We start from the raw sequence: 18692 nt of genomic DNA, 5'->3' as shown, positions 1-18692 counted from the left end.
CTTACCGCGGATGGTCCATTTATAAGCCAGTATTTTTCACGGAGGACTGATAATGTATGATTTCGGCCAACATGATTCAAACGTTCATGAATTTCTCTTAAAATCAGTTTAGACACGTCATAATTTTTAGGTAGAATGACTGGACCTTTACGTTCTTCAGGCATTTCGGAGTCTTGTAAACGGCCTCCAACGCGTAAAAGCCCATCTTCCATATCAGGGTCTTAATTTCGTATGACACTGTTTCGTTTTAATCTACATGTAGATTCACTGTTTGTCAGTGTTTCAATTTCTTCCGAAAAGCACATTTCTGGGTGTAACGTAAAATACTCATTTCCGCATGCTTAAGATCGTCAACCGTGACATGTGGTATCTTTTCACTAATGTTAGGAACTGCAACACCAACCCCTTTTATCTTAGCTCTGTGAATAAGTTTCTTGCGAATCTTTAAGATCCATGCTACAGCACTTTTCAGTTTATACCACGATAAGAAATATGACATCAGTTTATCGAGCACTTCACGTGCAGCTGGTGACAGTACGTTGTCAGCGCGAGATTTCACAAAATTAACCTTTTTTATTTCTGGATGGTCATTTGATATCGTTTGGTTCACGCGATCTGCGGGCCATTCACTTTCATCTTTCCATAGGAAGTCTGGTGCTATGATCCAGCTCTTGTTTAACTCGTCTACCGTTATGCCCCTGGAGGCAATATCGCCAGGATTTATCTTGGTTGGAATATAGCGCCATTGCTCAGGATTTGAATCATCATGAATCACAGAAAGTCTGTTAGCCACAAAGGTCTGGAACCTTGCAGAATTGTTTTCAATATACCGTAGTACAGCCATACTATCTGTCCAAAACACAGATTCGTCTAATTTAATGTCAATTTCTGACTTTAAGATTTTGTCAGTTCGCACCGCGACTGTCGCTGCCGTAAGCTCCAATCTAGGTACTGTTATTTGCTTCATTGGAGCAGCGCGTGATTTGCCAATCACAAAGGCACAGTGAACACGATTATCTTTATTGAGTAATCTTATGTAACTGACGATACCGTAGCCAATCTCACTAGCATCCGAGAAGTGATGCAAGGTAGCCGACTTTACCTCACCGAAACCTGCTGGTTTTAGGCATCTAGTCACTGAGAATTCGGACAATTTGTACATGTCATTGATCCAGAGAGCCCATCTTTCCGCTAGTTCATCAGGAACTGGGTCGTCCCAGCCTAGATTCGATGCGCAGAGAACCTTGAGTATGTTTTGGGCATGTAACATTAACGGAGCCAGAAAGCCAAGCGGATCATATACGGAACTTAGCATAGAGAGCATACCGCGTCGCGTTAATGGTTTGTTCTTAATGTTAATTTTGAAACAGACCTTGTCAGATTCTACACACCACTGAATACCTAATGCGCGATCAATTGGCAAAGTGTCATAGTTCAGATCCAGGTCAACAGCTCTATCGCTACATGGAATGGTTGACATCACATCACGACTCGAGGCTAGTCATTTATGAATACGAAAGCCGCCCTGTAGTAAAACGTGTTGAAGATCATTTACCAAAGATTTCGCAACTTCAACATTTGGCACTGACTTGAGGCAATCGTCAACATAGAAATTTCTTAGTATTGTTTTAGTTACTTCGTTGTCATGGTTACTACCGTGATCGAATGCGGTTTCCCTCAAAGCGTAATTCGCACAACTCGGGGAAGATTTAGCGCCAAATAAATGAACAACCATCTGGTACTCGACAACTTTCTTGTTTACGTCCCCATCTTCGAGAAGCTTGCATCACTTTGATTAACGTGAACCTGGTAAAACATGCTTTCAATGTCACCCATAATAGCAACTTCTTCCTGACGAAATCGTAGTAAAGTACCCACGAGTGTATTAGTCAAATTGGGTCCATGCAATAGCTCATCATTTAGAGATGTTCCTTGATAGCGCGCCGAACAATCAAAAACAACCCTTAACTTATCTTTCTTTGGATGACGGACCGGGTGATGTGGCAAATACCACTCTCTGCCTGGTTGGTTTATGTTATTTTCAGGGACTGGCTGAGCATAACCCTTTTCAATGACTTTGTCCATGAATTCACGATATTCACCGGAAAGCTTACTGTCCCCTTCAAAACGATTTTTCAAAAGTGCAAGACGATGGTATGCAACTTTCTTGTTATTTGGCATTTGTGTGTCCTTTGACTTGAACGGCAAGTTTATTACATAGTGTCCATTTTCTAACTTGGCAGACACTGCCACTATATCTAGAAACTGTTTATCTTCTCGCGAATGCTCCTGGACATCGTCTTTGATTCGTTCACTTAAATCTAAATTAAAGTTATCTCTCACTTGCTGGTCTAGACTTGTCTGAACAAAGTTACAGGACACTGATAATGCGTTTGAACATTCAAGATCATCACCACAGTTTATAGGACCATAAATCGCCCAACCAAAAATTGTTTTCATCGCAAACGGGCTGTTGTCAACACTAGGAACGACATCGCATGGTTCGAGCGCTCTCGGTACATCAACACCGATCAGGATTTCAACTTCGGAATCGATTTGGTCTAACTTAATATCTTTCAAATGGGTCCATTGTTCGAGTTCTGCGTTTGTTATCCTATCTCTCGAAGATTCAGGTAAACTTGGCTGTGAATACACTTTCGCTAAATCAATGACCGAGGATAAAATTTCTAAACCTGTAACAGCGAGACAGTTATGAGTTTGTTTTTCAGTGATTGTTTGAATTGTAACTTTCCGCCATTTGCCAGTGACATTTAATTTATCAAGCAAATTTTCTGCACAAAATGTAGAAGTGCTACCCGTGTCAAGAAACGCATATGATTCTACAACGATATTGCTGTCCTTAGATTTTATCTTAACAGGCACAATGGGCAACACTTGTCGATATCCAGCCCCCATAGCCGTAGCCCCCGAGGTTGTTGTGACTGTTGGTTCTTCCGCAATTGATCCTGGGCGCGGATCAACGTGTAATATAGATGGGTGGGTCCCACTGCAACGACTGCATGTTAGTTTTTTTCGACATACAGATTTTTGATATCCCCTCCGTAAGCAACCGTAGCACAAACCTTTTGACTTCAGAAAGTCATATCTTTCCTTAAGTGGTTTATTATTCAGTCACGAACTTATCCAGTGATCCCTTTCACAGAAGTCGCATTTTGGTGTCGGACTAGAATTTATTTGCGTATTTGTTACTAATGCCTTTCGCTGAAGCGGACGATGTTTGTTAATAGCTGCAGCACAACTGGTACCTTGTTGAGACATTACGGACTTCCCGTATAGAGGGTCGTTTGCCTTTTTGGCCTCTCTGCGAACAAAGTTTACTAAGTTTTCAAACTTGACTGCTTTACTATTTTCTTTTAAGTTGTAAACTGTATTTCTCCACCTCTCTTGTAATGAATACGGTAATTTTTTCACAATTGACTTAATGTTTTCTGGATATTCAAGTACACGTGCAGCATCTACGTTTTCAATTGCATACTGACACTCCATTAAAAATATGCTGTACGAGTCCAGTGCCTTCGGATCGTCCTTTACAATAGGCCATTCTAATGCCTTTTTAACGTAACTATTGGCAACAATGTCAGGGTCTCCATAGCGATCCTCAAATTCTTTCATGGTAGCATTATATCCCACTCTCTCGTTTAGATATGAATATCCCAAGGCTATCTTATAGGCTTCACCTGTAGTAAACTGGAGTAAGTAGTTCATTTTTTCATCATACGAGTCAGTGTTTTTATTCACTTTCGCATCAAATTGTCTGACGAATCGTTTATACTCCATTGGATTTCCCGTGAATTTTATAATTTCTACTTTAGGCTTGTTCAGTTCCTGCGTCATTTTAAGAAGCCCATTTTCAGATTCATGCACAATTTTGATTGGACTTTCAGGAAGTACATATTTCTCCTTTTGCCTTGTAACTTTAATGTCGTGCTCAACTTCATCGTCATAAAGCATACTCTTTTCAAGATCTTCTATAACCTTTGATTTTGCATCACTAACGTGAATTTTAGTTTTTAATTTCAACCGTTCTTCCTTGAACTTTAACTTAAGTTTTTCTTCTTCTAAGGCAGCTTGACGCTCTATAATTTCAGCGTTTCGTGTCGATTCGCGCAATTTGGAAGAAGATAATGCCGACATATTGCTTCTGCTGCTCCTTTCAGAAAAACGCGAAATTCGGGATCTCGTGTCATCTGGATTATTATTTGAGGACCAAGAATATATAGACAGTTTATTATTTTCAAATCTGTCCCTTTCGTGCTTCAGTTGACTCTGATCTATTTTAATTGTATCAGGTGACAAAAGTGCCTGGTAACTAATGTTAATTTCTGGGAACTTTTCATACAAGTTCAGCCACTTGGAATGTTTTTCTTTTACAAAATTTACATCTGCCGATTTCGCGGTTTCGAAAACTTTCTGTAATGTTTCACTTTCTGCTAGTAATTTCAACAGAATGTCTTTTCGGCGGTTTGAAAGTTCATGGTACGTAGAGGGTAACGACAAATGTCCTCTATTAGCCTCTTCTTCAACTGGATCTTCCTCTCCGGATAACATTCTGCTCTTAATTTGTCTATTGATGTACTGACTAGAATACGTTTAAACAGTTTTTACAGTTTATTGGAATTTGTCAATGCGTTTCCCCTAACAATCTCTTGAAACAATCTCTTGAAACGACTTGAAACGACATAAAACGATAGACAAATTAAGATTGTCCCATAGTTAATCAGTACATGTAATGACTAGAAAATACGATATTTTTCCTCGAAAAACAAGTCCCATGCTCTTTTACTAAAAAACTCTTACGAATACGGTCAGCGACTACTACAAAAATCTTTGTCATCTATTTCAACAACCCTATATACGTAGGTGGCACCTACATGTCCTCTACCAAAGTCAAATTTTGTCTCTGGTTTCAAAATTGGCCCTGAGTATTCTGAGTTGGAAAACTAGAATGTAATTGTTTAGTTAACAATATTGTTTTTAGATATTTTTATCTTTTTTTGTCTCAAATCAATATATACATTTAAACAACAAACTCTGATTATTATTTACATAAAAAACAAACACACATCATTTATCAACCACTTATACGAAATATCTTTTCACGTATATATACATACGTCTTTAATACGAAACAATACTAGACACCTGGCGAGCCCAAGCTTTAAACAACTTAGATCAAACAAAACAATAAAATCACCACAAAATGAAGAACACAAAAAATGAATGATTTTACAACTCTAAGATACAGTATAAACCACAAACATTCAACCGACAATATTATCTTCACAAAATCTAACCAGCATCAGAAAACAACTTAAACTAAAGCAACTTATATTTACATATATTCTCAAAACAAAGCATCAACTAATATAATCTTGACCAGACAAACATTCAATCAATTTCAACCAAATCTTTATTACCAAACAGATATAACTAAAAAATCAAAACAACTTTTTACAACCAATAAACCCTGATAAATTAAGATCAACACAATAACAGTCAACCAACTTCAACAATTCATCAAAATTCCCTTCAAAACAACAAATTTTTTTTTTTAATTCTCTTCTCAAAAAAAATAAATAAATAAATAAATAAAAATAAATAAATAATTAAAAAAAATTAACACTGTCAGTGTATCTCTCCTAAACTCAAATATTTCTGTTGTACCGATTTGACATTTAAAGTATATAGAGAGTTTAATATACGCGTAACAAATGGTTTACATTGAAATTTGATACATGTAGTGTACATTCAGTGTATCTCTGTAGGAAAAAATAATCTCTTTGTAAAAAAATATATATATCTTCAGTGAAACTGTACGATTATTCTGACAAAATATTGTTTAGTTGACCTGTATCACGATTGTTTAAATTAAACCCGTGGGTCAATATTTTGCCTTGCCCAAGGGGACAGTGACCTACTTTCTTGTCCTTTGATGTACAGCCATGAATTTCGACAAAGTGCACAGTTTAAGTTGTAAAATTTAATTTTGATATCAGGTGACCTAGATTTTGATGATGTGACCTACTACCTTGTCCTGTGTTGTGCAGCTATGAAATGTGAACCATGTGCACAGATTAAGATGTAAAGTGTAAGATGTAAACAACTTTGATATCAGCTGGCCTAGAGTTTGACAAAGTGTCATAATGTGTTGTCTTTTGATGTACAGTCATAGAATTTTGGCCATGTGAAATATGATCTTCACCACAAAATTAACTAGACTCGTCTGCATTGAAAGATTTCTATTCTGATCTTTTATTTGAATAACAACTTGAATTTGATAGGCCATTGATCTATGCATTATGGCATTGTTCAATTGTATAGAAACAAAAAAAAAATCTGTTCCTACATTACTATTTAGTGTTGTATTTATGCGGTGGCATAGCATTTTTTACAAATACAATCTTGTTATTTACATAGAATGAACTTTAACAATAAAATATGATAAACAAGATCAACAAGGAAAGGCGGCATTCAATGAACGCAACCCCCACACGACCCAGCAACAAGAGCCAGTGGCAAGGAGTCCAAGAGGACTCCAAACAAAAGCAGGATAGGGCACAAGGCAAAACGTGGGCAGGCCAACCATCAAAATCATAAATAATAAGTAACCGATAAGGAACTAAAAGAAAACAAACGACCGAACAACAGGCCCATAAAGTCAAAGGGCACGGGAGAAGGGGACAAGATACCAAGGGAAGAGGGGGATAAATAAATTAAATAACAAGAGGGCCATGATGGCCCTGGAATCGCTCACCTGTATATAGGCCCCCTAGGCAGGGCAAATTTTAACCTATATGCTTTTATTTGAACAAACTTGGTAGACACCCATTTGAAAATGTTTCATGATAAATATTTAAGCTCTAGCTGTAAGAAGATTTTTTTAAAGTTTTTACTATACACAATAGCAAAACATTGGTTTGACCAAGTTCAAAAAAGATCCGTTGGACTACATAAAGAAAAATAAACTGGTTTCTATGATTTAACTTATTTGATAGACATGTACCCAGATAGCATTCTATATGGGACCCATGTGGGGCCCATATGGGCACCTATATGGGTCCCATTTGGGCTGCCCATATGGGCCCCATATAGGAAGTGCAACCGGGTTCCAAATGGGTCCCATCTGGGCAGCCCTTATACTCAATATGGGATTCACATGGGCCCCATCTGGGCAGCCCATGTACACAATATGGGCCCCACATGCGCAGCCCTTGTACTAAATATGGGTTTCAAATGGGCAGCCCAGATACTTCCATTATGGGTAGATTTTGAATTCCGGGGTAGATCTATTTTCAATTACTTCAATTATAAGTTTGCTGGACGTTAAGATAGCAACTGCTTGCTACAGAGCATGATTCTTGTACTTGCATTAAATATTCAAGTGATGTTTTAACTCATTCTGTTTCCTGGAACAGACAGATTATGGCACAAAGCCTTTATGATCATGCAAGAAAACAATACACAATGTATATGCTTTAACAATGTAACTTTATTTAGTAATCTCACTTATGGTAAGTGTATATCATATATATATATACAGATTCTCAATACATTCTGTGGATGCCTGGTGTCAACAAAGAAACCTTTACTTATGTAAATAAACTTAGAAAAGTATACAATATAAAAATCCGAGTAAACTGTACATATTTGTAAAGCCACAGAATTTCATTTTGACTACATAGTTATTAATTCAAAAATACAGAAATATTAATTATTATTCAAAAAGTCCTATGTAGTAAATATTACTTTGGTACACTAAATAAGCAACATGTAATGGAACACTGTTTATAATGTACGAACAAAATAATTAAAAATGCAGTTTTAAAACATTAGATACCTTACAGATCACTATAAGGAAAAATGAAACCTATGCTAGACACTGGTAAAACTTTACAGAAGGTCTTTGGAACTCCAAGAAATATATGTGTATAATGTTTAAATTTCAGTGAATCAACAGTATGACCCCAAATGTCTTTTTAACTTTCTACATAATTCATAGAAAAAGTATTATACATTTACTGTAATTCATTACAAATTTCTATCTACCAATTACTTTCTTTTTCAAATGATATAGATCTACATCAATTAATATAAAAAGTTGTTCATTACAACCGTATATTACACTTTGGAATGGTAGTGCTGAAGAAAAAAATGTTATGCAGCTCGTGAAAAGTAACAAATACAATAAAACAAAACCTTGGCACAGTTGTAATACTGTTCATAGATGTGTAAACAAAATATTATGCAGCTGATGAAAAAAAATTAATATAATTAACAAAACCTTGGCACGGTTGTAATACTGTTTATAGACGTGTGGACAAAATATGCAGCTAATGAAAAGTAACAAATATAATACACAAAAGGTTGGCACTGTTGTAATTGTCAACAAAATATGCAGCTAATGAAAAGTAACAAAAAGTAATACAAAAAAGGTTGGCATGGTTGTAATACTGTTTATATAGACGTGTTAACAAAATATGCAGCTAAAGTAACAAATATGATACACAAAAGGTTGGCACGGTTGTAATTCAGTTAATAGACGTGTAAACAAAATATGCAGCTAATGAAAAGTAACAAATATAATACACAAAATCTTGGCACATTGAAATACTGTTTATAGACATGTAAAAAAAAATATGCAGCTGATGAAAAGTAAAAAATAGTTTGTACAAGTTTGTAAAAATCAATAATAATTAAAATGTGATATTACACAAAGATCAAATTTGTTGTGAAGAAATTCATTAAAAAAATTGTCAGTAAAAATAGTTGGTTTCAGTAATTTCTCCGATATTATCAAAGTTTCAACAATAACAACAATAAAGATTACAAGAATCATCATTGTAAAGTATTTCAACTTTATTTTAAAGGTTAATACCATATCAATACATGTGTTCCCTGTTAGTGTCATGTTTTGACAAGATGTTATAATTGTATTGATCAGTATCAAAAACATTCCCCAAGCATTTAATGTCTTGATTTAAATAGTAACAACGTTTTTTGTTTGTTTGTTTCATTTTACGCCTTTAACGTCATATAGGCGGGTAGTTTCCTAACCATCATTTCTGGAGAGTTACACCAGTACTAGACTACCTTCCTCTAACAATGTTTAATGGGGAAAAAAAACAACAGCATATAGACAACAGAAAAACAGCATATAATGTCAACAACAAACATAACATAGCAGCAGAATATACTGACTAGAAGGCAAAATTTGACTAGACAAGAATTTTGCATTTACAAGAAAGACATGCTATGCTGATGACCTCAAACATTAAAATTAGCAACAAAAAGTATAACAAGATAAACAAATGAGCCTCTTACTGTAGTTCTGACCCTTATCACATTTTAAAAATACCTTGATACATATTGAGTTTCAATCAGTGGAATAACTTATATGCAGATGAAGTAAAGGTTTGAAAATGTAAAATAAAAGTCATTTATTTTATGCTTTTGATTGTATTACTGATGTATCCGTGAAAAATATATTTGATAATTTCACAGTGAAATGATTAAAATTTCAAACTTTTTATGACGAGACTACTTTTTAAAGATTTTATCATCATTCAAATTTTTTGAATTCAATAAATAATATCATGGCTATTCAACGTTGATTGTCAAACTTATTTTTCAGCCCAAGACTTCCTGTATTTATGAGAAATTGGACTTCAACTAAAATTGATGTTAACAGTGGAGAAAACAGATTTAATATTAACGTTAATATTGAGGAAATTTCATTAGCATAAAATAAAAAGACACTTTATTGTTTGTTGTGTAAGATGTAATTTTATATCATTGAAGGAACTTTAAAAAACAGTGTTCTCACGAGCGCATAGCCACTCATGAGAATACTGTTTTTAAAGCTCTCTTGATGATATAAAATTTCATCTTACACATAAACAAACAAATATCCTCTATAAATTTGCATTTTTAAATTAAAAACATGTCTAGTCACTTCCTTCATTTTCTTCAGGTAAGGTCTCTGACACTTTGTTTCTTGCTTTCCTTCCCCCATCGCGGTCTCGCGCCCCAGCCAGCCACTTTGAAACCTCTATTTCAACATCCTTCCTCGTTGCAGCCTTTGTCGGCAAGTTCCTTTGGACACATTCTACAAAACAAGCATTCTTATCCTTAAAGAATGAAATGAAGTGAAATGAAGGTATTGAAACCATTCAAAGGTCATAAGCCACCTTGTAGCATTTTGAGCAGTATAAATTGGAATATAAACTAATTCTGGTATGTTTTACCAAATATAGATGTTTGTTTCCTGGTTTTACATAGCTTTTAACAATATTTCTGTGATATCGCTGCAGTCAGTTGTAAGCTGAGATCATCTTATCGGTGTATCAGTAAAGAATGTTAAGGTATTAAACAAATAACTTGCTTTACAGGAAGGTGATTTCTGTTTATATTATGCATCACAACACAATGCATGGGATCAAAACCACACAGCATGTAAAATATTCTCTCTTATTAATTTCCATAAAAACTAGTCAAGCATTTTCCTTCATTAAAGCAATACACGAAGACACAATAACAAAATCTTGGATAATATATCTATTTTGAAGACACCACTTTGCAAATTTGTAAAATATCACTTACTATACAATACATTCAGTATCTAGAGGCCCACAAACTTTTTCTTCCCCTTCAGCCACTTCATATTGTACATTATTGCCAGTTCATTTCTTTCATCAAGCGGTCAACAGTTTCCCGTACATCTGCCATACCAAACATTGAGAGGAACCGCACCTTAAATAAAGCAGAACATAAACTTTTTTTAATGTTAATTTTAACACTACTAAGTGATGGGCTGCAAGTCACCAAATGACAAATAATTGTCAACTGGACCTCAAAAACATAATCTGCCAAGAAAACTGTTTGGATTGACAAATTAAAAGATCTTTCCTCATATATTTACAGCCTAGGACAACACCTTAGTGACTTGTGCCTTTATGTTTGTCCCCTCCACCGAGTGTTATGGGGCACATTATCATTTTTTTTTATACAAGAGTTTATTCAATATCAACAGAATAATTTTTGATAATATAATAACAGCTCAATTCCTGGATTTTGTGGGTACTAGTCATTTTCCTGGTATTTTGAAAGCTGCCAGCATTTTGATTAATGAATTGACTGTCTTGTCCTAATTAATAATAAATGTTGAAAACGAGGCCAACTGCCCATGTCTTGTGCTCATGGCTATTATAGCATATATAAATAACATAACTGTGTCAATATGAATCAAAAAATTAAAACATGCCAGTTTTTAATTCTGAAATTAATGCAGCAAAGTGTTTGTCCACTGTGCAATATTTTCCAACATAAATATAGCAGAATGATTATACATTATCATCAAGTGCTCACCACAGACCATTATGTTATTTCGCTTTTAGGCCAGTGGATATGGGGTATACTTTTTTCAGTAACTAATGGAGCAACATACATGACTAACACTATGCTTACCACAGATGAGAGCATTGTCTGATCTCCCAGAAGCTTATCGAATGCTTCCATCTGCTCAGGATAACGAATAGGGAATGAGATATCTTTCGGAAGTTGCAGCGGTTGGTCATCTGCTGCTGACCTTAACAGCATTCGCTGCACCATCCTCTTAATTTCACGATTCTTCTCTCGCATTGTCTCCAAGACTTGGAGAATCTGTGTAACAGCAGCTGAAAAAAAGGATTCATAATTCTAGGCCATATACTTTTAGAGCTATGTGTGGTTTGGATCCATGCTGGTCGCAAACCCATTATGTTGGTTTTGTCATGACCCGGCTCAAATGAAAAAAATCCAGTATTTTAAATTTTTCCTTGGCTTTAACAGTAATTAACGCTAAAATCTCAAAAGGATTGTTGAGTGTGCAAGGTCACAAAATGTGAAAATGATAAGAAATCATGAATTAAACTTAACATATTTTTGAGCCTAGGCATGTCATTTGGTGAAAATAAACATTCTTGACTTTTCCAGGGACCGTAACTTTGGATAACAGTAGTGGGGTCAGGCAAGAATATGCGCACAAATTCACATCATGATAAAGACTAACACAAGTAATCATCAATTTCTTTTGAATATTTTTTGAAATAGGGGCGTCACAAGGTGAAACTTTCCATTTTTGGCTGTGTCACTCAATCCAGCTTGTTATAACATTTATTGACTTGTTTTGAGAATATAACATTTAATAAGTATGTACTGTAATAATAAATATATTAATAGCTCCGAAGTTTATACTTACTGGGCCTAATAATCTGCCCACGGAAGGGTGTATTAGAAGCACCTTGTATTGGAGAAGCACTTTGCACATCACTGCTGGCCTCTCGCAATGCCTGTGCAGATAAGCGAGGCGGAGATGAAAGTAGGCTTTGTGACTCTTTGGGCGTTGTTACTTGGTCAATAACTTGTGGTGGCCTACTCTCTGTGTCTGTCTCATTCTCATCAGTGCCACTATCCGATTCATACAGCCTTTTTGATGGCCTATTTACAATAAAATGAAAATACATTAATAAGTAATTATAAAATACATACTGGTCGGGGACCATCAACCGGACACTTTTTGAACATTTTTCCGTACTGATTTAATAATTTTTAACCTAGAGACCTTAAAATTTGACACAGTTCAGCTAGGTTCTTCTCCTAACTAACAAACTAGTTTGTTTATTTCTGATTGTATTGACACTTATATCTGAGGCTTGACAAGGAGTGTATCAAAATTACCTAAATTGTCTACACAACAGTACCATGTGTCCGGACAAATAAGTACATCACGCGATTTAATTCAGATAAAAGCTTGGGTGTTTTGATTTTAGATTTTTAACATGATGTACAATATTTCAGCAACAAATGCTGAAGTTTTGGATATTCTATTGTGTACTCTGCAAATGATTATAGCTGGTATATGAGGTCAGGTAATGCTTTCTTGACCCCCCAAATTTCAACGTCAACATTGTAGAAATAGACATTAAAATATTACCATTTACGGAGGTTGAAATAAATTTATTTACTTAATTTTAGAAGAAATGTGCATTTATTGTTAATGAAAAAGTGACTGACAACCACTGAACAAAGAAAATACTAAATTAAGCATTTTCAGGGCCGTCCGGGTTTGGTGGTTGTCCGGTTTTGGTGGTCCCCAACCAGTATACATTAAGTTAGTTATTGCGCCAAGTGACAATATGATTATGACCCGTAATCGGCTGGCAAACATGTACTAGTCTATGTTTACATACCGAATTGTTGTGCCGCAATTTTGTCTACCAAGGATTTTTAGCACGAATGCGTTTGTTTCCCCGATAGATATTTCATGAACGGGAAGGGCTAAAGACTTGGTCCCATTTGGAAGCTTAATACAAACATGAAAGTGATAAAAGATTTTTTTAATTGTCTGGACAATTGTTTTCACAACGGCCCGGGAAGTGAATCCCTTGCTTGCAGGCTCGAATCTGGTGTTTCTTGCCTTCTCTTAACTTAAAGTATGTTTTAAAAGGGGGGTATAATTTACAATTTTTTTCGGTTTTTGACCTTTTAAAGGTGAACACAGGTTTAATTATCTTTCGGGTCATATTTTTTCTTCCCAGGTCCGATACTCGTGCCTGTGCAACATAGGGCTTGGTTGTTACTTGGAAAAAAATACTTGAATTTGTAATAATAAGTATTTGCATTTAATATTTTAAAATGCTTATGAATGAAATATTGGTACAAAATGGAAGGGACTTCTAAGGCTAGGAGGGGTCACTGGGTTTCAAATGATGGTGTCCCTTTAAAAAAGGATCTCTTAAAATTTAGTCTAGATAGAAACAATATTATTAAAATGTTAGTGTCGACTCCGTCACAGTTAAGTTATTCAACAATAACAACTATACACATCCATAGGTCAGCTAAAATGCCTAATAGTGGGCGTAAATTCTAGAAAATGTCGCAAATTAAACTGACAAAAACTATCGCGAAATTACATGGCAAAGGCAAAAACAAAAAATAAATGACGTTTACACTTACCTTCACACACAATAAATCTGTAAGGATATAATATGAAAGGTCGTTATGCCAAATCGTCGTTAAATGTTCCGAATTGAAATGAAATATTGTTTTCGTGTACAATTTTACAATTTAACGTTTCAATACACAATTTGATTTTAAGCGGCAGCGGAAATCACGTCTGCGCATGCTCGAAATAAATTTTTCATCAAATGCTGATTTTTATAAATTATTTCTGAATTAATAGTCTAAAAACACATTTTTATATTTAGATTATAAAAATTAAAACCAATATAAAAACTAAACAAATTAATTTCTCGCACCTGCTCAGGCATGCTAATATTTATTGGGTTGCCCGAATGGGACCCATATGGGTCCCTCATGGCTTGTATATATGATAATGCTACGATTTTTATAAAAGATAATAGCAATTTATGCCAAGGTGGTCACACTATAGCTCAAAGTAAACAAGTTCTAAAGAAATAAATAAACGAAAAATCGTTTTTCCTTATAGTGCTGTAATATGGGACCCATATGGGTCCAATATGGGCGTACCCAAATGGGCTTGCCCATATTGGTCCCATATAGGTCCAATATGGGCAGACCCATATGGGCTTGCCTAGATATAGCCCATATGGGTCCCATATATGCATGTTTGCTGGGTAGCTACTCACGTAGGCTTTGTTATTATAGCGTTTGGTGCAGTATGACTAGTTATGTGCCGTTTTACCCAGATAATCAATCCCAAACCAAAACAGACTATACTTAAACATTCATGATATTAATTTCTACCCTTCATATACGTCAAAAATGAAAAGCAATCACCGCCGAAAAATTTAAACTCTCACGTTGACAGTTCTGTTTTGATAATAGAATATCGGCGCCATCATTATGTCACAGGGTCAAATATATATTTTGACGTTCTCAAATGTTGTGATTTTGATATTTGAACTTGAAATTCTAAAAGGTTACGATTGTGTTGAACTAAAGAATAAATGTTTTTCGCAGCGAATATTTTTCTTTTGTATAAAAATACAATTATGCTCAGTTTGTTGTTCATGTCAAAACTGTGCCCTGCTACAATAACTTCTATTTTCAAGTGTGCATGCGTTATGCAGATTTTAAGAAAAAATAAAACAATAGCAAGAAAAGATAACCAAAGAAGTTTAAAAGCCTGTGAAGAACTAAAATTATGTTTCAGTGTTTGGCAACGACTGTTAGAATAAAAGTAAGGACTAATGCATGACTTTGACATTCAAAGAGACAAAATTGGACACGTATTTAATTAATACACATTACAGTTACCATTTTGGAAATATATAGTTGAACCTGTGGCAATTCTTTGTTTGCTTTTTGTTTTATTTTACGGCGCACAAATATAATGTACGTCATATAGCACCAAAACAGGAAACCAAGAGATTTTGGCTTATCTTGGAATCAGTAAACTAAAAGCGACAGCAAGAGTCAAACCCACTCCACATGCAGAAGCTCAAAGATGCAAAGACTAAATATTTCGGATCAAAATGCTCGCCTCTTGCGATAAAGCAGGGATAAACGGTGGCCACAATTCTGATGCCTCAACACTCAAAGGCAACCTTCAGTCACGATCCTTACGATCCTTTAATTACACTAGAATTTCAAATGTGCTCTTCAAAATGTTCATTTAAGCAACAAGTTAAGTAGCGGTGACCCTTATATCTAAAATTTCATCAAACGGGAAGTTGGCTAAAGCGAAATGCTACTTCTTGCAAACATTTATAATAATATCAAGTTAATTAAAATGACATTATAATCATTGTTTCATTGTCAAGTTGAGCTTAATTGACTATGATTATTCAAAAGATTGACTGTTATAATAGTGATTGACCAATAGCTGATAGTGGAAGTGTTAAGGATAGAATATAAATCTGCCAAAAACATAAACAGACTGCCCCATTGTTTTTCTTTTAATTTGAAAGCTACTGGCAAAAGCTACAGACAAATGCTGATTGATATCTTAAATTCTTTGGAAATGAAACGAAAACTTGTCTTGACAATCATCTGTTGACTAACTTTATGCCAACGAACAAGCTAAATGTCACTTTAAGAAATATAAACAATAATGACTGTGTACATATATCCTGGAGCGGATTTGACTTCTTTACTTGTGTTTCGCATTAGTTATTCAAGTGACTTTTATGTCCGAATGATTGTTTTCGACTAACACATGTTTATTTAAACAAGAGGACCATGATATCTCTTATATCGTTCATCTGATTTTAAAGGTTACTTATTTATATTGTTAGCTATAATGAATGAAAAGCAGATAAAATATCATAATCTTAAACTGATATCATGACGTTCATATCTGCAACTAAAATATTGCAAATTTAAACAAGGATATTTCCATACATGGTTTCGTATAGTTTTTGTACCCAGATGACCTATTATCGAACTTGACAACGAAATCATTCAAATAACCTTGTTAGCAAATTTCCAGCTGATGTGTTTGAAAATTTAAATTTAAGCGTAAATGGGTTGCTTCCCTTAATTTGACTGTGTGGTCTAGTGTTTCATCTAAAAAAACTTTCTGACCAGTTTCACGGATATTTTGGCCAAAAGGTAATTAGTCCCCTACCGGTTAAACCGGAGGGGGCTTTTGGTTTACCCTCCGTCCGTCTGTCCGTCCGTCCGTCTGTCCGTCCGTCCGTCTGTCCGTCCGTCCGTCTGTCTGTCTGTCTGTCTGTCAGTCCGTCCGTCCACAAAACTGGATCCCGCGATAACGCAAAAAGTACTGAAAATATTTTTATGAAACTTGATATATGGATAGATGGCAGTATGGAGATTATGCACGTCTTTTTTTCTTCTTATGTTGAAAATTCTGGTTGCTATGACAACAAACAGTCTGAAAATATGGCAAATTTTACACATAAACTGGATCTAGTGATAACTCAAAAAGTACTGAAAATATTTTTATGAAACTTGAAATATGGGTAGATGGCAGTCTGGAGATTATGCACATATTTTTATTTTCTTCCTATGTTGAAAATTCTGGTTTCTATGGCAAAAAATAGCCTGAATTTTAAGATTTCTGATTTAAATTTTTCAGCTTTTTTACTATAAGTTCTTTATTTCTTAAGGTGTTTACTTCAAACTTTAAATATAAGTTTCTAGTCATCAACCACATCATATGTGACAAGGTTTACAACTTTTTTTAAAGCATTAGCAATGTTTTTCAATATAAGATCTATGTGATCTATGTGATCTAGGTTTTAACCCCAGATGGCCCATAGTCAAATCATTTAAACAATCTTTCACAAATGTCAAGTTAATGTTGGCCAAGACAGTAGCCATAAAACTGTTACCAAGTTTTTTTTCTATCCATATTTTGGCTGCGTGGACTAGTGTTTAAACCAGATCACTCATAATCGATCTTTAGCTAGAGTTCATCTAAAAAAATTCCGACTATTTTGCTGGAAATCTACGCCAAAACAGTTGCTCATAGAGAGTTATTCAGAAATAAACAAAACGTCATATCTAAATGTTGACGGACAACAAAAGACGGACATTCAACGATCCTTAAAGCTCATCCTGATCAAGTTCTGTTGAGCTTCAATATAAACCAAATGGCGGCTTTGTTTCTTGAGATAAAGTTAAACAAAGTAAACAAATCAAACTAGAGTCAAATTTATTTCTCAAATGTGAAACTGTAGTAAAGATATAATTATAGTAAATGGCGAAAATTATGATACACATACACATATTAAAGAAAAAGATCTTAACACTTGGTCTCTTTATAAACACATATAATAAGAAATGCAACAGATTGCAGACTAACTTGGCAGTCTCATTTTGTCAACGGCCATTAAAGTTTTTTTCTTCTTTTTGGTGCCATGTATATAATTATGTGAATATGTTGAGTCGTTTAAATATTTGTATTAATTTAGCAACATGTATTGAACATGCCTTCAAACTAATTTTGATTCCAGAGCATGAAATATATGAATGAAATACCGCAAATTGATCGTTTAAAGCGTAAAATAGAACAACGTAAAATAATCTTTATTGGTATATAACATAACAAAACACAATACACTGAAAAGCCAACTAAATTAAGACGTTGATATAACCATCCGGCGAAAATCAACATTTCATTTAACTTTATATTTAAATAATTATTAGAAATTATTATTATTATCATTTGAAAGGGTTATATTAAAATTTTTGTGATAAAAAACATGATTATGATGAACATTGTGAACACTTTCCTTATATTGCAAAATATAACATTGTGCTTTTCAAATTGCCTAAGATGAATATCTCATTCTACAAATTTCTTATCGACTGATTTCTTTCGTTTCCAGTCAATATATGAGAAGCATGATCAGCAATCAAGAGCAGCATTCAATAAACGCAGCTGAACAATACAGAGCCACTAACAACGTTAAGCATCTCTCCAAACAAAAACAGGAGAGTGCAGAAGGACGAAACACGTTAAAAGTGTAAACGTACTAATCAGGACTGTGAGAAAAGGGTACACAATGCACTGGGTTTTGTTAATCAATTTCAAATTTTTCATTTAATTGGTAAGATAAAAAAAATCGGATTCACTTTTATGACAAATAACTTAATGTTCAGCACAATTTAGAAGTGATAACATTTTTTTACAACAGCCAATGAAAACAGAGGCGATATAAACAGAGAAGATTCTGGTTACAAAC

The 18692-nt window shown here is 34.6% G+C and overlaps 2 protein-coding genes and 1 long non-coding RNA gene across 3 annotated transcripts; all 3 read right to left on the bottom strand.

Moving 5' to 3' along the window:
- Positions 1-274: 274 nt before the first annotated feature.
- On the bottom strand, positions 275-1480 carry LOC132756336 (uncharacterized). Its single transcript, XM_060747382.1, has one exon. The coding sequence runs from the start codon at positions 1478-1480 to the stop codon at positions 275-277; it is 1206 nt and encodes a 401-aa protein (XP_060603365.1).
- Positions 1481-3132: 1652 nt separating this feature from the next.
- Positions 3133-4569, bottom strand: LOC132756335 (uncharacterized). Its single transcript, XM_060747381.1, has one exon. The coding sequence runs from the start codon at positions 4567-4569 to the stop codon at positions 3133-3135; it is 1437 nt and encodes a 478-aa protein (XP_060603364.1).
- Positions 4570-9118: 4549 nt separating this feature from the next.
- On the bottom strand, positions 9119-11695 carry LOC132756334 (uncharacterized). Its single transcript, XR_009629318.1, has 3 exons — positions 11485-11695; positions 10621-10770; positions 9119-10126 (listed from the first exon to the last, which is right to left on the bottom strand). It is a non-coding gene; the product is annotated as an uncharacterized LOC132756334 (long non-coding RNA).
- Positions 11696-18692: the final 6997 nt, after the last annotated feature.

Source organism: Ruditapes philippinarum, unplaced genomic scaffold (assembly GCF_026571515.1).
Source record: "Ruditapes philippinarum isolate M1 unplaced genomic scaffold, ASM2657151v2 ctg3436_1_1_1_1, whole genome shotgun sequence".
Lineage (NCBI taxonomy): Eukaryota > Metazoa > Mollusca > Bivalvia > Venerida > Veneridae > Ruditapes > Ruditapes philippinarum.
Note: the sequence above shows the minus strand (reverse complement) of the source record. Positions and strands in the feature narration are given on the sequence as shown.